This window comes from Lepus europaeus, chromosome 11 (genome assembly GCF_033115175.1).
Source record: "Lepus europaeus isolate LE1 chromosome 11, mLepTim1.pri, whole genome shotgun sequence".
NCBI lineage: Eukaryota > Metazoa > Chordata > Mammalia > Lagomorpha > Leporidae > Lepus > Lepus europaeus.
The window spans coordinates 91,637,026-91,658,244 of NC_084837.1; the positions used below are offsets into that span (position 1 = coordinate 91,637,026).

Below are 21,219 nucleotides of genomic sequence, written 5' to 3' on the forward strand. Positions count from 1 at the left end.
GCGGCAGTGGGCGCAGGCCAGGGTCACTGGTGGACGTCCTGCCCCCAGATCCCTGCACTGCAGGGTTGAAGGGCCCTGGGCTGGACGGCTCCGAGGGACCTCATTTGAAGTGTCACCCCCCCCCCCCACACACACACACACTCTGAGAGCACTGCCCTCCCACATGGAACACTTCCCCAGGGTAGGTGACAGCTGACTCCTCTCCCTACACTGCCAGGATTCTCACCAGGCTCCAGCCTCCATCCCTTCCCCAACAGCCCAGGGGGTTTGGACCAGAAAGACAGGCATCCTTGCTAAAGGACTCTATCATGGGTCCTCAGGGTGTGACGCAGGGGCTGGACTGACAAAGTGTCACCTGGCCAGGCACGCTGCAGGCTCCCGGCATTCCCAGGGGAGGAGCTAGTTCACCCCAGATGCAGGGAGGACAAGACAAAGGCCTGCCCACAGTCAGCTGGGATAGAACCAGGACGAGAACACAGGCCTGTGTGCTTCCGTCCCCGTCTGGAAAGCCAAGCTCTCACGCATTCCACCGGGCAAAAGAGAACGAAAGGCAGGCCTGGGGTCCCACCTGGAAACAACGCCCGGACGTAAGGACAAAGGGAGAATAATGAAGAAAAAGCAGGATGCCAGCAACACCAGGGCTGCAGGATCAGGTCTGCTGCTCCTGATGCTTCAGCATGATCTGGAAAAGCAGCCCGGTGGGCACGTCCTGGAAGCTCCCGGAGGTGGCGCTGTGTGTGGCCTGAGCAGCAGTGGTTAACCCGCCCCTCCACGTCACAGACCAAAAGCCTCATCTTGGAGGCACACGGGAAGCTGTTTCCTTCCAGGGCTTCTCTGCAGTAGCCCCAGGCCACCCCAGGGCAGTAGCCGGGGAGGACACGGTCTGGACCTTAGAGATGCACTGAAGTTGAAAGCCAGGGCAGGGGCACGGGCAGGGAGACCCCCGGCTTCCCCTTCCACGGAGCGGTCAGGTCAGTGGCCGCAGAGGCACTGGGGAGGAGACTTCCAGAAGGCCGGGAGACCTGTCTGGGTGCCCCCACTGGTGTTTGCAAGGGCAGATGCACACTCAGCCAGGCAGCTCAGCCCAAGCCCCAGCTCCACAGCACAGCAGAGACAGACCTGGTCCCAGGCGGCCGAAGAAGGGCAGGCCTCCACCAGGGATGGGCAGACAGGCCTCAGAGGTGATCCCAGGCCCCCACCCTACCAAGCCAGGGGAGGACAAGGTGGCCCCGGGGTGTGTCTGGCACCCTTGAATTCGGGAACTTGGGGAGGAACCCAAGAGGAGAGAGACCCCAGGGGATGCTCGGGGAAGCTGGAGCCTGGGGCCGCCCTTCTATGAGGCCAGCTGAGGCCAGGTTCGCTCTCTGGTTATGGTAAATGAGAGGAATAAAAGGGCTATACACACGGTGAGAGGCAGACTGGGGAGTCCACGTACCCCGATGATGGCATTCAGCTCCGTCATGGTGACCTGCTTGGCGCGCTCCACCGCCTGCGCCACCTGCTGCTGATGCTGGAGAGAACAGGGCAGGTTAGATGCAGCCACCCTCCCAGACACGAGAGGACCCCCTCCCCCAGAGAAGACAGCAGGGGGCTCCAATGGGCCCAGCCAGCAGGTGGAACGAGTGACACAATGTTCAACGCACCATGTATTACTTCTGGAATTCACATGGACCGGCCAGAGATGGCTACTAGTCAATGATCCCCCCAACCACCTACACAAAAGAACCTTTACCCATTGCAATTCAAGTATGAGCTGGCTCTTAGATGGCCAGAGAAAGATCACGAATTTCCTGAACACGGTAACAGCACTGTCATCACGGGGAAGGGTGTCCCCGAGTTCAGGGGACGCAGCCACAGGACCCAGGGTGCCTGCAATTTACACAGGACGGGGTCAGGAGTGTGTGCGTCCGTGTGTTGCTATCTCTGCCTAGACAGAAAACAAGGTATAGATCCAGACAGACAGGAAGACAGCGTGGCTGAACCCAGAAGACAAGGGAGCACTGAGTGGCAGCTGGGCCAATTCAGACTCACATCCCACTCTGTGGTGAAGGTCTATGGTGGGCAATCTCTGCACCGCCCCCCTCCCAATTCTGTCGTGAACCTAAAGCTGCTCTTAAAAAAATAGAATCTGTTCCGTAAAACGTGCTACGCTCACTCCCTTCCGAGTCACACATACCACTCTCTGCCTGCTGCTGGGCTGCAGCTCTGAGGGCGGCTCCGCGTCCTACTCCAATGTAATCATCTACCGGCCATGAGTCTGCCCCAGAGACCCAGGGCTCCGAGGGAGCAGACGTGTGCCAGCCACTGGGGGGGCGGTGCAGAGGGTCCCCCCCACCTGCCCTTGATGTTTCTCCGATCACCCCTGAGTCCAGCTGCATCCACGGGGCGGGGGTGGGGGCTGTGTCTCCTGGAAAGTACGTGGGCAGCTAGCTGGTCATGCTTCTGGCAGGTGCACTCCGGGCCTGGGGGCTCAGGTCCCCTGCACTGTGTCTGACCCTCAGCACCGACTGGATGCCTGCCTCACTCTCAGAGGTGGGGACCGGGGCACAGGAAAACAGGTTTGGTGGGAGAGGGGCACCCCCTGTGCATTGCTGGCCCTCCTCTCTGGACTCAGGTGGTGACACAACACCACCCTGACCAGGAAAAGTAAATGGTCCCTCTGCCGTGGCCCCCTGCCCCAGGACAGGCCAGAGGAGGCTGTGTGAAGAAATCCCCAAGTCAGCTGGGAAAACACGAACACCTAGGGCCTGGGGTCACGCAGCAGCAGCGAGAAACGCAAGGGAGAAAGAATGCAGTGAGAGCGCTCACCTCTTGTGACAGGAAAGGCATGATCTGCGCTAGAATCGTGTTCAGTCTCTTGGCGATCTCCGTCTGCAAAGCCAAAAAGACTGCATGAAGTTCAGGCATACAAACCAGGCCACAGAAATGTCTTGGGCAGGGAGAGAGGAAACTCCCCGGAGCCTCAGCCCCTCACCCTAGGGTCTGTCCTTTCCCACTCCCACCACCCCCAGGCTGCCTCTTCCTGCTAAAAGCAAACCAACCCACCCCCATCCTCCCAGCAAAAGCCATCACAGGAATCAAACCCAGTTTGCTGCTGTGCCCACCTGCCACTGAGGGAGGGACCATGAGGGAAGCCCCAGGGCTCCATGAGGCAAAGTGCCCCTCGGGCCAGCCTCACACAGGACACAGCAGAGTGGGTCTCCCACACGCCAGATCCATCCTCCTCCCCACAGAAATGCCACCATTATTTTTTATGATTCTTAAAAGATTCATTTATTTATCTGAACGGCAGAGTTGCAGAAAGAGTGGGCAGACTGAGAGAGAGAGAGAGAGAGAGAGAGAGAGAGAGAGAGAGAGAAATCTTCCATCCATTGCTTCACTACCCAAATGGCCACACTGGCTGGGGCTGGGCCAGTCAGAAGCCAGGAGCCTGGAACTCCATCCAGGTCTCCCATGCGGGTAGCAGGGGCCCAAGCACTAGGGCCATCCTCTGCTGCTTTCCCAGGGGCACTAGCAGGGAAGTGGATCAAGGTGGAGTGGAAGAATTGAACAAGCATTCATATGTTAAGTCAGCAGGCCGGCGCCATGGTGGCTTAACAGGTTAATCCTCTGCCTTGCGGCGCCGGCACACCGGGTTCTAGTCCTGGTTGGGGCGCCGGATTCTATCCCGGTTGCCCCTCTTCCAGGCCAGCTCTCTGCTATGGCCCAGGAGTGCAGTGGAGGATGGCCCAAGTGCTTGGGCCCTGCACCCGCATGGGAGACCAGGAGAAGCACCTGGCTCCTGGCTTCAGATCAGCACGACGCGCCGGCCTCAGCAGCCACTGGAGGGTGAACCAACGGCAAAAAGGAAGACCTCTCTCACTATCCACTCTGCTTGTCAAAAAAAAAAAAAAAAAAAAAAAAAGTTAAGTCAGCAAACAATGGCTTAATCCACAAAGTCTGCCTCCTACCCCACCCCAAGGATTCACTTGTTAGGGTGCAGCCCTGCCTTGCCCAAGAAGCTGCTCAGAAAGGTAACTCTGCAGGCCCGCCCCTCGATCAGGTGGATCACAGAAAGGCAGATGACCCCAGGAAAGACCAAGACTGGTGCTAAACGGTTAACTTAGTCCAGACAGCAAGGCCTGGAGCCCCGGACAGACAACTCAGACAACTCTCTTTTCTTATCTCACTGAATCCTGAGCCGCCAGGACCCAGGTCCCAGAACTGGCTTCAAAGCTTTCATCGGCACAGCAATCTCTCACAGACAAAACCATGACAACAGCCTTTAAAAATCTGTGATCATTTGCACATCCAATGATTCTGGATGAGAACTCTTTGTGCTCATAAAATAACAAGGCTCATTTACAAACAGACCTGGACCTCAGAGACTGCCTGGGGCTTACACCTTTGCGCCCACTGCCCTTGGCCACTGCACAGGATGCCCCTCGCTGGGGGACACAGGTCATCCATCAAAGAACCGGGTCTCAGCCCCGTGCCCTGGGGCTGCCGCCCACATCATGGAGGCTCTTCAGCAGAGGGCCTGTCCACTCTTGACTGGAGTTCCCGGCGGGGACCAGGGATCGCTGGTGTCCACCTCTGCCTGGGTCCTCAGTGCCAGAGCCAGTGCTTCCCAGCCACTGCTTGCACTTAGGGTGGGACAAGTGCTTGTCTCTCACATCCCAGGTCAGCTGTGCCAGACTCCCCAGAAGAGGGGAGCAGCACTAGCCCCCCCCAGACCCCCTGGGGCCCCACATTTGCACATTCAGGGGCCTTCTGGCAAGGCTCCAGCCTGCTCGCTATCCATGCTATGGGCCATTCTTTGCTGCACAGGGCTGTTCTGTGCCTTGTAGGATTTTAAGCAGCATGTCCGGCCTCTGCTCACCAGATACCCAAGAAACTGTGAGGATCTGGGAAGGTAACTGGGATGTTCTTGTGGAAACCAGCGCAGTAAGCGGTCAGGTCTGCTCACTCCTCCGCCAAGGCCACTGAAGGTGGGGAAGGGGAGTGAACTCTGAGTTCAACAGGAGTTCCAGAAACAACCGTCCAGGCTGCAGCTCGGGCCGGACCCACACAGGGCCATAGGCTCACTCGCCTGTCACAGGTCATGTGGCCATGGGAACGCAGAGACAAGCCCACCTTGCAGATCAGGACGCTCACCGGGCCAACGCCTCGCACCTTGGGCATCCAGGAGCACAGGGACCAGTCAGTGTGCAGTAGACGCATCATCAACGCCTGGCCCACAGAGCACAACTGCCAGCCTCCCAGCGGTTCTTTAGGGAGACTTCACGTGGCAGTGACCCATGGCTGCAGAGCTGGCCTGCCCCAGCGTGGACAGCATGAGAGAGAGGCTGTGTGAACACGACGCTGACCCACACTGGGAGGCAGGCAGGACCTCCCCCCAACCCAGGTGAGGGCAACGCAGTCAGATCAGATTACCCACAAGCCACCTCGGAGGACCTCAAGGCTTCCCCCCTCCCCGCCCCCAGCCAGCCAGAGGCAGGCTCAGAACTTCCTGACCACTCAGCTCTCACCCCTGGGAAGGGGTTCTAGAAGAGCCCCTGCTGTCACCTACTTGCTTTGGTGCACAGGTCAAAGGTCAGGGGCATGAGAGGTAGCCTATCTCCTTCCCTACATCCTCAAGCAAGTAGTGAGCTCCCCCCCCACAGGATCTTCCTGCCATGTGGTCCAGAGCCCAGCACCCTCGGGCCGTAAGGAAAAGGGGACCCACTAGGATTTCACTCAGCCACGCCCAGCTCAAGACTTGGCACCCAGGCCACCAGTGCCCAGGCAGTGTCAGCCTCTTACCTACTTACAACCAGCTCCTGCCTCCCAACAACACAAACACCAAGTGAGGGGTCCGGAACAGGAGCACACACAGAACCTCCCAGGAGCCTGGGGTCTCAGCATCCAGCCCATCATTCCTGGGGGTCCAAACAGGATGGAATCGAGGTGCCTCACGGCAGGAAGGACTCCAGCACAGCCGACACAGGCTTGTGCAGAGTAGGGGTAGGCAGAGGGGAGGTGCTTTCATGTTTGGAGAACTTTAATAACAGACCAAGACTTCCGTGTCCTTGGGTCTTGGGGTACTTTCTAGGGGGCAGGGGAGGGGAGAGCGTCCCAGCCGTGGTTCTACCAAGGTCTGCTGTTGTATCAGCCCCCTCTTGGTCTCTCCAAAAGGCAGCGGCAGGGCTGAACCCAGCCCACTCTGATGGGTCACAGAGCAAACACTGCTCGCTCAATGGCTTCTTTAGGCTCACGGTTTTGAGCGTGGTGATTGGAGGAGGAAACCCTGGAAAGGGACACCCAAACAGGACCACGCGAAGCAACAGCAATGCTGATGGCCAACAACACGCGTGCCGCCCACCACAGCCGTCCCACATGTGCAAGCTCGTGGCCGCTGTAGAGGGGGTTCTAGAACTTCCGAAGTCTCCATCTCGCAGATGGGGAAACTGAGGCTCAGCAATTAGCGACCCACTCTAACGACTTCCTATCAAGAAGCCAAATTTTGACATTTTCAGAGAGCTTAAAGAAACATTTTTTGAAAGAAAAAACCCACTGTCTGGGTTAATCATTGACAGTGTTTCCGACTAGCACAGCTGTTAAAGCAGCAGAGGCTCCAAGGCAAACAACCTCCACACACCGGCTCCGAAAAAAGGGAAAGCAAAAACAAGATGTGTGACTTCAACCATCGGCACAGGTCACCAGACACAAGGCAGGACCTGCTCACATGCCGGACACTCCGTGGACAGCTGCACACCGTGGCGTCCCCGAGACGCCCCGCCTCACTGCCAGGCCTCGAGCCGCACACCCCAGGGGCAGCAGGAGAGGGGGTGCTGGCACCGCCGCTGAATCGCGCTCTCCAAGTGTGGTTCAAAGGCAGTGGCTTTGCTGCTGGAAAAACACCGTCCCAGAGAAACTCACTGAGCAGCCGCAGTCGGAGGGGCCCCCCGCGGGGCGCGGGGGCGCACATCTGCCCTGTGTCTCTTTCGAGGTGGTTAGGCAAATAAATGGCAGCGGGCGAGATAGTGGGGGGCAAACACAGTTCCCAGAGAACAATCTGTTCCACGCGCCTTAGCGGCTCCCAGCGGCCCCATCAGCTCCTCGTCAGGGCAGGGCCTCTGAACATCTTGCAGTAAGCCGGGGGCACTTGAGCATTCGCTCTCCAAGTGTGCTTTGCTGCCACGGCCTCCCACACTCACATCTGCCGCTGTCTGGGAGCCGGGCCCGTCCTGGTGCCAGTGCCCCGGCAGCTGCTCCTGGGCCCTCAGCAAGCCAGCCCATCCTGGGCCGTTCCGCCTTTCCCAGCTGACGGTGCCCAACACGCAGTCAACAGCCACTTCCACCAGACAAGGTCTCTCCACAACTCAGCTTCCGACCGCCGGGGCGTCTGCTCCCAGGAGCTTCACCTTCACCATAGTCAAGCAAAAACCAGGAGAGGAAGAAATCCGCTACTGCAGAGAGCAGTTCCAATCCAAAGCCACACCGACGTGAGCTGGCTGCTCCTCCATCCAGCCCTGTGGCTGTGGGCAAATGGCCTCCCTCCTCTGGGCTCTAATTTTGCTGTCTGCACAACGGAGGCACGAGATGGATGACTTACGAGATCCAGGAGCCCTCACCCAGGGCTTCGGCATGTTAGACAGACATTCCTGAATCGGCCCACAGAATGTCACTCCCTCCAGCCAGCTCCACCGACCAGGGCAGAGCGCAGACTGCAAGGACCAGCGGAGAAGCGGCAGGTACGGGGTGGTGGGCTAGGCTGGCCGGAGCTCTCTTCCTAGCACGAGCCATTCAAATCTGTCCGTCAGCGAAACTGTACATGACAGCCACAGGGCTTCCAGGCGACAGCAGCGCCGCCACCACGCTGAGCCACAGGCACCCACTGTCCAGAGGCCTTGACTCACAGGCAAGACCAGTCACTGAGCCCAAGATGGCCGGGCACGGGCTCCAGATGCTTCCCTCAGCAGGAAGTAATTCCGTGTCTGCTGGGCAGGCGAGGGGCTGCCTCCCACTTCCAGGTTCCGGCATGCGTCTCCTACAACGAAGACGTCTCGCTTTGAGCACTGTGCTGCGAGTCTGTACACTGCGTGCGTCAGGAAGGAGACATGAAGAAAGGGCCCTGCCATGTGAAACACAGAGGGGACACTGGCAGCTGCCTCCCCAGCTCCGTGGCAGGCCCGGTGGTCTCTGAAACGCGTGCTTCGGGTGAGGTCTCAGGTAGCTTGGGGGTTCTGCAATTCTCATCACGTTTTACCTGGTTCTGGGACTCTAATCCTGGCATGTATGCAGTGAGTCTGATTCATCTGGAATGAAAATCACGGGAGTGCAGGGAGGGTGGGGTGGGGGCTGCAGACCCCCCAGTCGCCCAACGAGCAGGTACTTCATGGTTCCGGAATGATGTGTCTGGACTGTTTTAGACGACCCAGCCGCACATTCTAGGCAAGTCCAACGTGAAAGTTCCTCAATTATTTGACTACAAAGTGACATTCCTTGCCAGGCAGTCTCTCCTCACACTGGGACAGCAAGTGGGTGTTTCAGCAATGGAGGAAGGGTGGGGAGGGGTAAGACCCCGCCATGGGCAGCCAGGGTGGGGTTCCTGGGCCCCATTCCATCAGGCCACAGGCCGTAGGGGAAAGCAGGGCCCAGGCCTAGGGAACAAATGACCCCCTTGGCAGCCGTGGAGGTGCTGCCCTGTGCCCTGGAGGGGCGGGGGAGGCTCACATCACAGCCCACCCCCACAGACCAGCTCCTTTAAAGGCCCTTTTAGCACTGATATATTGATCAGATTATATATAACACGAGGCCTTAAATATTCATGCCTGCCAAGGAAGCCTGCTGAATTCTTTATGCCAGGAGGACCTGGGACGTGAAAGGCCCAGCCCTCAGTGTGACCCGAGGACCTGTCTTCTGGGAGAGGGAAGAGGACACTGGCCAGGGCCCTGTTCCGGTCCAGGAGTTGTGCTCCTGCAGGGCAGGCAGCGAGGGAGACACTCGGCCCTCCCAACCAACCAATGGCCAGCGAGTCCAGGGGCCCTGGGGTTGTGAAATGACCTTCTAAGGGCATCCCCAAAAGGGACTCCACCTCCTTTTCTTCCTGCAGGGGACACATCCGGGCCACCGTCCCCTCTTGGGCCATGGTCTCCGTTCCATGAGAGGCAGAGTTCTCAAAGCTGAACTAGGGGCTGTGTCCAAGCACAGTGCACCGACCCAGGCCACTGGCTGCCCAGGGGAGAGCTAGGCCCACGCCACGGCCGCCTCCCTCCCCCACGCTAAGACCTTGAGACTTCCCATTTCTCAGACTCTGCGCTTCTAGCCACCAGGTTTCCTGTTAACAAGATCCAATAATCTTTAAATATTTGTTCACTTTAATTTCTCAGTTCCCAAATGCATTAAACCCCCGCTTGCCTCCCACCCCCACCGCAGGGGCGGCTCTCAAAGAGCTCACTTGTCTGGTGCTATGCCGCAGGGACAGCTCTTTCAGATCCCACCTCCCCTCAACACTGCCCATTCATCACCAGGCCCACGCCCCCTTCCCCGCCTCCCCTTGAGCTCCCCTCAGATAACCTCGCCCCCTCCCCCACCCTCCCCAACACCACCGGCCAACTCTTGCCAGGAGGCAAAATTCTCAATTCATCCCTGTGGGGTTACCATGGCAACCCCAGCCACCTAATCCCCCCAGAACATTATGCAAATCTCCCCTTGCCCCTCAACAGGCTGTAAAAGTCACCTGACCCTTGCAGAGGCTGCACCCACCAGGTCAGGGCTGCAGGCCAAATGCTGGCTTTTTAATGCCCCCTTTTAAGGACAAGGGCTCTCTGGGGAACTCGGGTGGCATGACGGGAAAATGCAGCGAGGGCAGAGGGCAGCCCAACTGTGGGCACAAACAGAGCCACCGGGTTCTCATCCCCAGAGGATGGTCCCTGCCTTATGTTTTGCCCACCCATCACCACGGTCCTCCCTTAAAAAATTAGAGGGGCGCAGGGTCCTTCTCCCTACCCCCAGTAAGGATGGCTGGAGGTGGTGGCATCCCGCAGGCCATAAACATCACCATCGAATTACAGAATCTGTCGCACACTATCCACTCTCTCTGAAACCAACCTCCTCCTAAGCCACCTCCTCCTGGAACCTTGTGTTTCACAAATGACACAGAGAGCAAGGAGCTGCCTGAGCGTCCTCAATGCAGAGCCAGCATTCCAGCCCCTACATCAAGGGGCCCTCAGTTTTGGGTGTCCCATGCTACAATGCACAGCACGGTCCCACCACACAGCACTAGCCAGCCCCAAACCCTGCTCTCCACCCCAAAGCCCAGCACTGCATTCAAGGCCTTGTAGTCCAAGGGCTCTGGGGAGGGCATGTGGGGGGCCTGGGGGCGAAGCCGCCCGGGATTTCCAGCAGGTTTGCCTCTGCTGCTAGGCCACGGTGAGATCACACGCTGGTGGTCGCTCAACCTCTTCAAACATCAGTGCTCCTGTGTGTTACACGGAGCTCACGAAGCCCTCTCTGCAGGACTGAGCGAACAGGTTGCACAAGACAGGGCTCTGGCCAGAAGTCGTAACAGCCGCAATACTGAAGATCCTGTCCTCTGAGACCCTGGCAACTTGGAGACTGTCCCACTGTGCAAATACCTTGCAGAGGGCTTTCTGTGTGCACCCTACTGGGCTAAGCAGTCCACACCTTCCTGCTAACACTGCCTACGCCTGCACTCTGCCACCAGCCACATGTGGCTGAAGTCACCTTTAAAAACTCAGTTCCCCAGTCACAGCTGCCACATTTCAAGCCCAAGAGCCACCTGTGGTGGCTGCTGCTGTGGTGCAGTGGGTTAAATTGCCACTCAGGACGCCAACATCCTATGCCAGAGTGCTGGTTCAAGACGTGGCTGCCCCGCTTCCCATCCAGCTCCTTGCTAGTGCAGCTGAAGATGGGCCAACTGCTTGGGCCCCTGCACCCACGTGGAGATCTGGATGAAGTTCCTGGCTCCTGGCTTCTGCCTGGCCTGGAGCCATGTAGGAATACCATCCTCTTTCTGTCTCCCCCTCTGTCTCTGTCACTCTGCTTTTCAAATAAATGAAATAAATATTTAGAATAAAAAACATTGCCATGACGGCTGCAATACTCCAAAGCAGACGCACAACGGTCCCGTCACTGTGCGAAGTTCTACCGGACGGTACTGCTGTAGCAGCTAGCATTACCCTCATTACAAGTGGGAGTTCACCGAGGTCACCAAGTCTGCCCAAAGTCACACACCGGTAAGTACCGATCCAGGACTACAGCCTATCTCTCAGCCATCAGAACATTCCAGCACCAGCTCCCGGGGCGCTGCACCCAGCGTCCCAAGACGCCCTGCAAGAACCAGGTGATTCTGAAGGAGAAACTGTGAATCCACTGCCAAAAAGGTGTCAGTGCAGACTGGCTGCCAGGATCCCAAACCTCACCACCCAGCCGGCCTGAGAAATGCCCACCGGGCACTGAGCATCACGGGAGGGGAGGAAGTGCGGTCTGCACAATGCGGGGTGAGGAAGAGTCAGCCAGAGGTCTCTGGAGAAGCAGCTAAGAGCCAGGGGAGAGGAGAGAGAGAAATCTCAATGAGGCCAGGAGTCTGCACACTCCACCCCTCCCATCCCCGCAGGAGGTCCTGCAGGCCGGGAACCGGGAAGCTGGTAGGGGAAGCCACTATGCAGGGAGGTGAGCTTCAGCCAACAGTGGGAGATCCAGACCTCAGCAGGGCAGCTTCTAGGGGTTCCAAACAGAGCTGCTTCTTTCCACCCTAAGTCTGGCTTCCTGGAGAGCGCCCTCCCCTCTCCAGGATGAAGTGTGAGATTCCAGGCGTGGGGAGGCAGGGTGGCCACCTCCAGGCCTCCACCTTTCCCCAGGACTTTTGTTCTTAGGCAAGAGCTCGCAGTTCCTGTACCCTCACCCTCACCCACTGGTCCTCGCTGAACTGCCTTGCTTGTCCCACTCTGCCCAAGCGTGGCCCTGCAGGCGCCAGCAGTCTCAGAGCCTAGGTGAGTGGGGAGGGCAGGGCTTGGGGACCAGAGGCCCAGAGCCTGCGTGGCCAAAGGCTGGTGGTCCCAGCCCTGCAGGGGGTGCTCTCACGGCTTTCTAAGAGTTTTTCACTTAGAATTTGTAAAACAAAACAGAACCTAGTGAAGGAGCTGTGAACAACACTTATCAAGGATTTAAAAGGCAAATGAGATAAGGCAACCCAGGCCCCACAGAAGAGCCTGGCCAGTGCTGCTCCCTACCTTCCCCGTGCCCAGATTCAGTTTCACTGCCCAGACATCAGAGACCTGGTACAACAGAGTTCACAATGTTTTTACAAGTCTTCCTACAACCACAGCTCTGCAGCCCACGGTGCACCAGTATGGGCCGAGAGCACAGCCCCCTCGACAAACACAAGGTGCTGCTGGCCCCTCAGGCACCTCACAGCCTCAGCCGGGCTTCCCTGTGTTCCTAGCCCAGGCTGTGCATGCCCTCGGACGCCTGGTGGGACCCCTTTGCCCATTATCTTAGGCACCTGAGGCAAAAACATCTAACCTGCATGGCAAGCAAGTGCTATATCAATACTGCTACTAGCCAGATCACATTTTCCCAACGCTCTGTCCTCAATCAAGTCCTTCCTGAAGGATTATTCGGGGCAGTGGCAGAACTCTGGGCCCCGTCTCTGTCACTCACAGAGCCAAGCCCACCCACGCTCCCACCTTTGCCAGGAGAACAAGGTCAAGGCCATGGCCAACAGACTCCTGAGAGGGCTTCCCACAGCTGTGCAGCCTGCATAGCCACAGGCCAAGGGAACTCAATGGCAAAGTCGGCTGCAGGTGATGGGGAGGCTGGAACTTGCTCTCAGGGCTGGCCAGATGAGATCTGGGTTACCCCATCCCCAGCCTGGTACAAACCTCCACTTAGATGCAAGTCCCCAGCCCACCCCCTTCACTCTCACCCCACCTGATGAGCTCTGCACAATGACCAGCTCCAGGACTCTGGAAAGGGAGAGGGGCTTGCCAGGGACACCCTCCCCCCAATCCCTGCAGACCCAGCCCCCCACCCTCACTGCTGACTGTGCACCTTCCTTAGCACACAAAAGAATTCCAAATCAACCCAGACTGGTCCATTCCCTCCAGTGGGAAGGGGCCGACCCCCTGGTTTGCTGCCTGGTTGATATGCCCTCATTTCTCTGGAGGCCGGATGTCCCCCAGGCCCCTCCCAGCTGGAGGGGACCCTCTGTTGTGAGAGGCAAGAGAAAGAAAGAGGGAAGGAAGACAGCACCTTGCCCGCCTCTCGGAGAACATTTGTTGAAAACAAGATATTGTCCCCTGACGCATATAAAAACAAGGCCCTTGAGCACGCAGTTCTCACTCTGGTACACAATTATGGGTGCTTTCAGCTGTCTAGCACTACTTCAAGTGCTCTCTTAAACCAGACTGTCAATGGCATGTTGAAAGCTATTTTGCTGGCTGCTATCATTAATAGCAGAGTGGAGAGCCAGGCTGATGAGAATTAAATATGGGGGAGGGGCGGGTCATAACCAGTCATTACAGAATTACCAACACGAGGGAGGAGACCATGCCACTTTGGGGAATAAAGTTTAAGCCAGCGTCTCCCGGTGGGGAAGCAGCAGGGAGGGCACAGGCAGCCTGGCGCGGCCCCCACCCCCACCGCCCAGCAGATGGACTCGGGCCAGCTCTGGAGAGCCATCTGGGGCCGGCGGGAGCCACTGAGTCGTGAGCTGTGAATGTGAGGGCAGAGAGGCCTCCCAGCAAATGTCACCACCTCCCCTCTCCTCCCCCAGGCAGTCTCCGCCCACACCATTCCCATCTCATTGCCTGTCGGTGCGGTGCAGGGGCTCTGGCCACCCTGCCAGCCTAGGCCTACCTCCCCAGCCTAAGTCATAGCCCCTGGGGAAGGAAGCTGTGTCCCACCCCCTTTCAGGAGTCAGGCTTGTGTCCCAGGTGCTGTCGGTGACACTCTGGCCACAGCGGCACTTAGTTCTCTGCACGACAATTACTTATTTAGATGCCAGACTCCCTGGCCCAGGGAATGGTGTCTTGTGTCTGCGTAAGCAGTTCCAGCCCACGCCGACACATCCCAGGCCCCTAATAACTGCCTGGGGACTGAATCCAACACCCTCATCTGCCTGATGAAGAAACTGGATGCCGGGCCAAGGGAAGGAAGAGGCCGCAGTTCAAGCCCACTTCTTACAGGCAGTCAGTCCCCCACCCCCAACAGCCTGCGTGAGTCCAAGGATAGAAAAACCAGTGTGCCCACTGAGCACCTGCTGCAGGGTCAAGCTTGGGCCCGGGCTGTGGCCAAAGCAAGAGAAGTGAGATGATGGGGGAGGGGGTCCACCTGCACCCCTCTGGTCATAACACCTCCTGGGTCCCAGTATTTTGTACAAACGAAGAGATTGAAGTCCTTCTCCCAAACAGAAAGGGAAGGGAATCCACTCCTTAAGTGACTCACTCATTCCTTCAACAAAATGGGGAGGGAACAGTTCCAACAGCTCAGTGCCCCTCCCCCTGCCCTGCCCCGAAGAGAGGCCATGGAATGAGCGTCCATCCAGGCTGTCTGCTGGATCCTGATCTGTAAGTGAGAGCCAGGGATCACCTGCCCACCCCCAGGGTCCTTTCACAGATGCGGGAGAGGCACAGCAAAGGGGCTGGTCGGCTCCCTCCGGTGGTGGGACAGGGTGAGCCACTGAGCTATGAGCTCAGCAGGTGTCCAGTTGGAGAGATGACCCACATGGTGGAGGAGAGGATCTGTTTCAGAGCAGAGCCCATGGCGAGAAAGGGCAGGGGAAGCCAGGATGGAGAGGGCTAAAAAGTGGATTTCAGACGCCACACACACACACACACACACACTCCAAAACTTAATAACCTGCGTCCCTTCACGTCTTCTCCCAGCAAAGACACACTGCACTCCTTGTCAGGGTCTCTGTCACCCCACCTCCACCAAGGTCCCAGGCCTTCCAGCTGCTGTGCCGGACCCACATGTCACTCACTGAGGGCCCAGAGAGAGGAGGGGGAGTGAAAGATGGAGACTTCCCACTGCCTGCTGCAGCCCTGCATTTCCGGCCACCGCTTGGTCCCTGGATTCTTGCACCTTTCCCACGGCACCGCCAGTTAGGTGCTCTGTGCGATTACCCCACACATCCAATCATCAGCTGTGCAAACAGCTGGCACCTCGAGACAGGACTGTGGACGAACAGGGCCAGCTGATAGGGTTATACAACCTGCAACCGGGTACTTTGGACCTTGGTGGAGTCACACTTGTAACCTCAGCCTCCTTGGAGAACAATATCAGAAGAGGGAGCACAGTGAACGTCAGAGAGTCCCGTCCGTTAGTGGAGGGGCACGCTTCATTGTCCCGTCTCGAAGGCAGGGCTGGGAGGTCAGCTGGACCGGCTGCCCTCTCTGCCCTGGGCACAGCTAGTCTGTGACTCAAAGGTGGGGATGGGAAGAGAGAGGGGGTGTTATTCTGTTTCCAGAGAAGGCTGGTGTGGCCCTGGCCCCCAAATCAGCCCGTTCACTTTTCAACACATCTGGGCTCAGCCACACTGGGTGAGGAGCAGGCGGCGCTCAGCTGCTCCCAGCACCAGTGCCTTCAATCCAACGCACAACGCTTGCTCCGGAGCCCCTGCTTCTAAGCCGGCTTTGTTAGCCCCACAGGACAGACGCTGGACAGGCTCTGCGGGCACACGCTGCTCAGCCCCGCTGAATCACCCTTGACATTCTGCCTGCAGGCAGGAGCTGGAGGAGGTGGCTGACCCCTAAGACCCGGGCCAGGCCTGTCATTCTGCAACCTTTGCTTTACCATAATGAGGGAGGGAGGCGAGAGAGTAGGAGGAGCAGCCACTTATGATTTCTCTGGGATTTGAAGGAGCCATCCGCTGCGAGCTTCCCCTCTTGGGAAAATACAAATGGGGGCCGCGTGCACCTCATCAGCTGCCCTCTGTCAATATCCAGGCCCATCAGGCAGAATGCGAGGTACCCAGCTAACTGGCATTGCCCAAAGAGCCAGCAAAGAAGAGATTTAAAGACACACACACATATATATAAAATACATAAAAATATATAAAATATATTTATATATGAGGTGGTGATGAGAGAGACAGACAGACGGAGCATGTGAGCAGGCCCGGGACGCCACACTTCTTAAGGTGCTAGCTCTGTGGATCATCTATTATATAAAAGTACAGCCAGGCCCCACCCCCACGGAGCTTAAAGAATCCAGCTTGTTTGTTCCAGGCAGATGTAATCACACGAACAGTCAAGTCTAGAGGGCAGGACACTGCATGAATAATTCAAGCACTCCAGTCACTTGATTGTGTGTGCAGATAAAACACCAGTCAACCGCTAAACAGGTCAGCTGATAAACTTGTTTGCTCAGGCCTAACCACCATCCGCCAAGTGCACCCAGGACCCACACTGCAATTAGTGGCAGGGCTTTCTTCTGCAGAACCCCACAGACCCGGGGAGTGGCCAGGCCCCATTAGGTCAGGGTTGCAAGGTTTCTTCACCTCTCTGCCTCTTTGTTCCTACTCGGGCCTCAGGGTGAATTGTGAATTCACCCCACTCAGACAGCCATAAACCTGCTGCTGCTTCGGCTCCTGCTGGGAACTGAGGCGAGTGGGAACAGAGGTCAGGATCCAGAGGCTCTGGCATCCCTTCCACCTCAGTTTTCTCACCCATAAAAGGGGAGCAAAGCACTCAGCACTCCCTCTGAACACCACTGGCAGCTGAGAGGATTAACGTAGCCAAACCTCAGGCATTCTCCCCCTAAGAAGCCTGCTTGGGGAGCAGCCAGGAATCCCAGATGCACACAGCTGCTCTTTATACAAAGCCCCCCCCCCCCCACCCCCAACAGGCGCTACGTTTTAACTCTTCCTGGGTTCAGCGAGAGCCGTTTGCCCCAGGAATTCAGACCAGCTCTGCTCTGCCAGCCAAGGTAGAGCCTTTGTGCTAAGAACCATCCGCTTGCAGGCGCAGGGAACACCACCCATGCAGCCCTCAACATGCAACGACATATTAAACCTTCATTACGAAGCTCTTAGAATAACCGCTGCTATAAATTTTCAACCTGGGCGCAATTACCCTCTTTAAACACACCCAAGACACTAAGCGCTGAGAAGCAGAAAAGTGGGTGTGGAGAAAGGGAGGAAGTGGCACCTTGCACAACATCCCCCAAGGTCCCTGAAACACCTGGGACCCCAGAGCTACCTCAGGCACTCCGGTTGGACGAGTGAGACTAGGTCAGGGCCACCCATCACAGGGCTGAACCCGAGTCCCCCAGGAGAAACATTTTTATAGAGAAAGCTATCTGTATATGATTTCTGTGGGCCAAGAACCAAAACCGTGCTAGGTAGAGTCCCTGATCCCCCCAAAAAGCTGGGTTTCCCATCCAGCTGAGAAACTCAAGCCCTTCCTGCCTGCCTTTCCCCCCACACCAGGGGTTCCCTCCAAGGAGGGAAAAAGCTCTGACCAAAAGCCACCCGTGCCAGCCGCGCTCTAAGCTTGGCAGGGTCACCTGGCCTTGTCACCTGCCCTGGGTCCTGCCCCCTTTAAAGAGCAATATTTAAACCATGTAAACGACTGTTAATTTAGAGCAGAAAATCCATTTGAGTCACGGTCACCAAGGGCTAGAGTGAGTCAACAGCCTTCTGAGATTTCAAGAACACCAATTGTTAAAAAGAACAAGCGGCGGGCCTGTGCCATTTATACGTGCCAAGTCAATGCTAACCGTGGGCCAAGCCAAATTATAGGCAGCCTCTCCTAGGAACACAAATACACCAACAGGCCTCTCCCACAGCCCAGCCTAGCACCGGCCTAGTTACTGATATGCACGGAGATAAAGGCTGTTTGTATTTGCTCGGCTTGAGGTATACTGTTATTAGAAGAGTGACAATACGAGGTAGTTTACATATCCATCAAATGACAGCATACTAGCTAAACTGGTTTGACTTCAGGATTTCAAAGCTGAGTTCAACCCCCAGCCAGCTCCAGAGTTCTGGTTCGGCTGCCTCTGGGCAAGTTACTTCACCCCAGAGCTTGGGCTTCGAGCTCTGTAAAATGGGGTCAGAGCAGCTGCCCTCAACCTCAGACAGAGAGCAGGGCCTCCCAAGCGTCAGGCCTCAGAGCTGGATTTTAAGCCTGCTGGTGGCTTTATGACCTCACATTTCCACAGCCCAGCCTGGCTTTTTTAAGACTCTGGAAGTCTAGTGTTATCAAGGTAGAACATCACATTAAAAGAAAAAAAAAAAAGCCCTCTTGCATTTTCTCTAGAGATTTTTACACGCAAATGGGCACCTGTGCCTTCTCGGGGGCTGGTCAGGAAGACCCTAGATCAACATTCTCCTCCTGGGTCCTTTTTCCCAGCTCAGGACCAACTTCACAAGCCTGGGTGCTAAGAGTACAGGGTGTCCAGACCTCGCATTTCAGGGCCTGGCCCCGCTCAACCCTTCAAGACGAAGCTCATTTCCATCCAGGAGAGGACCCTTTACGAAGCCCCTACACTGAATTTAAAAGTACAGCTTTTAAAGAGAAAAGCACTTACCTGCTTGTGCATTTCGATGTTCAAGCCATAGGACATCTCATAGTACTAAAAATAGAAAGAAGCGCCATTAACAGACAACCCAGAATTCTGCTCCTTTTTTCAAAATGAGTTCTTTCTGGCCTCTTCTGATGCGAATGGTAAGGGGCTTTAAATTAAGCCCCCAAGGGCAGGATGCTAAGAGCGCCCCCCCCCCAGCACTGCAGGGGCCACATATCCTGTTTGTACAAGGTAGGGGCCCAACAGGGTGTCAGGTGCACACCAGAGAATCTCTGGTCTTCTGAGAATTACTTAGCACTGCGCCCAAGGCCTCTTAGGTGAGAAGCAGTGCTGGGAGCCCGGCTGATGTGTCTCCTGGGCTCTCTCACAATGACTTAAAGCTGCAGGTGCAAGCCCTGGGTACAGGGAGCCAGGCTACCTGCTGCCCAAGGCCCCGCGACTTTTCAGGTGAGGAACCCTGCCCCACAGTGGGGCTTGCAAAGGCCCACACACCCTGGGCCAGGAGGGCTGCTAGGCTCCTCTGGCTACATTCCAGGGTTGCAAAGCACAAAGTTTCCAAGCGCTCCCAGGAGGCCTTGAGAGATTTTTATCCTATGCTATGAGTCCTGTCTTCCTGGGCTGATCCAACACCACCCTACCGGCCCAGCCAGGGCAAGCAGCCCCAGGGAATCTTCAAAGCACCCAGCAAAGGCGTACAAATGGAGCAGGGCTCTCCGGCCTGCAATTCGGGTTTCTCCCTCCGCCCCTCGGCTCACCCACCCCCTCCCAAGTGGCCGATGCCAGGGGAAGCCAGTGCGGGGCGCAGGGCACTCCCGCCCAGCCCCCCTTCCTTGAAGGGCCGCCGCGGACGCGGTGGGGAATGAGCCCCGGGGTCGCCGCCTTCCCGGGCCGCCTCTCACCATCACATAATGGCGCTGCATCTCGGTCTTCTCGTTCGCCAGCTTGTCGTACTCCACTTTGAGGCTGCGAGGGCAGAGGAGCCAGCTCAGGCCTGGCGCCCGCACGGCCGCCTCCGAGGCCGCAACCCCAGGGCCTCCGAGAGCCACTTTCCCGTTTCCTGGACACCAACCCTCCCGGGGCGGGGGGAGCACCCCACTATCCCGCAGCGTCTGGGCGCACAGGGGCTGGGGTCCACGCCGTGGGCATGGGGGAGCGAGGCAACTGGAAACTTCCCACGGAAGAGCGAGCCGGCTCACCGCGACCGCGGGGGAGGGACCCCGACCTTCGGCCGCGGGCAGCACAGGGTTAAGGCGGCGCGCTCGGAAAGGGGAAACAAAAGGCGGAGGCCCCAGTGGCCCCGCCGCCCGGGGTCGGGAGCCCCCTCCGTCGCTGCGCCGGGGACGCCCCCTGCCCGCCGGCCCCGGGGCGCCTGCCCCCCCTCCCCCGGTCTTACCTGTGATACTGAGCTTGCAGGAACTGGAATTCGTCTTTGATCCTGTCACAAGACTCAGCCACCGTGAATTTAAATCCGGGCTGCCCGGGCTGATGGGGAGCCTGCAGCCCGCGAGGGGACAGGGGAGGGGCGCGGGCGTCAGCCGGGGCTCAGGGCCTCCGCCGCGTCCCCGGCCCCTCCCCCTCCCCGCCGGCTGCCCCACCAGAGAGGCCGCCCTCACAGCCCACAGCCTTCCCCGCAAGTTCCTCGGCTCCCCGACGGCGCGGGGGGAGGGGGCGCCCCGGGTCCTCCGGCTCAGCCGCGGGGTTTCCACCCGCAAACAGCGAGGCGGGGGCAGGGAGAACGCGGGGCGAGTTGGAGACTTAGGAAGGGGAGCGGTGGAGGGGGGGCGAGAACGGCTCCCCCTCCGGCCCCGGCTCGGGACTGACCTCGCAGGTCCACCGAGTCCCTCGGTCCCCAGCCCCTTTGTGTGAGCGCGCGCGCGCACACACACACACTGCACACACACACGCACAGACACACACACCCCATAAATGTAGCAACAAGCAAAATGGAGGTGCAGGATAAACTGCCTCGTTTACCCTGCCATGATAGATGCTTAAATAAACCGAGTTGCAATTACTCACCGGATGTCTCCCTTGCGGATACATGGCAGGGAGGGGTCGTGATTCCGAGAGCTTGGAAGCGCCGAGAGCCCGGGCCGGGGAGGTGCGGGGGAGGGGGGAGCCGAGCCCGAGCGGGGGGCGGCCGGGAAACCGAGAGCTCGCCCCCGGCCCCCCCAGCTCGCTCTCGCAGCGAAATCCCAGAGTCGGGCGCCCGCCCCGAGCGGAGACAAAGAGCCGCGGAGCGGGCGGCAAAGTCGTCGGAGGCCGGGCGGCGGGCGCGAGCTTTGTGCGCCTAGGGCTCGGCGGGCTTCGGCCGGCCGCCTTCCCGGGGCTGCGTCGAGCGCGTCAGGGCCGGGGGCCGCGCGGACATCGTCGGCTCCCCGGCGAGTCCGGCGCGGGGTCCCGAGGCCGGGGGCCCCCTCCTGGGGCGAGCGCGGGGCCCCTCCGGATCACTTAGCAGCGCGTCGCGCCGGGGCTGCCCCAAGCATCCGGGGCGCGCGAGTCCGACCCCCAGAGCAGCTGGGCCCGTGGCTCGCGGCGAGAAGAGAAGACAGGCGCCGAGCTGGAGGCTCGGGGCCGCAGGAGCGCCGGAGAGTGAGGGCTGGAGCCCGCCGCGGGCGCTTCGACGCCCCCCCTCGGAGAGGAGAGCCTGCTGTTCCGTCTGCTACCGCCGCCGCCGCCGCCGCCGCCGCCGCAAGCCCT

At 58.4% G+C, this 21,219-nt stretch overlaps 1 protein-coding gene across 7 annotated transcripts in view; it reads right to left on the reverse strand.

The window, feature by feature from the left end:
- Nucleotides 1–20,797, reverse strand: part of TLE3 (TLE family member 3, transcriptional corepressor) — a 40,949-nt gene extending 20,152 nt beyond the window's left edge. For 4 of the 7 annotated variants that reach the window (XM_062206232.1, XM_062206230.1, XM_062206231.1 and 1 more), the window contains exons 1-6: nucleotides 20,539–20,796; nucleotides 19,913–20,013; nucleotides 19,419–19,482; nucleotides 18,523–18,567; nucleotides 2,809–2,871; nucleotides 1,436–1,510 (exon numbers count right to left, since the gene is read on the reverse strand). In XM_062206232.1, the coding sequence (XP_062062216.1) occupies nucleotides 1,436–1,510; nucleotides 2,809–2,871; nucleotides 18,523–18,567; nucleotides 19,419–19,482; nucleotides 19,913–20,013; nucleotides 20,539–20,562 (372 nt within the window). In that variant the 5' untranslated portion in view covers nucleotides 20,563–20,796. Of the gene's footprint in view, nucleotides 1–1,405; nucleotides 1,511–2,808; nucleotides 2,872–18,522; nucleotides 18,568–19,418; nucleotides 19,483–19,912; nucleotides 20,014–20,538 lie in introns of all 7 variants that reach the window. The other 3 variants (XM_062206227.1, XM_062206228.1, XM_062206226.1) reach the window with 2 other exon arrangements.
- Nucleotides 20,798–21,219: the final 422 nt, after the last annotated feature.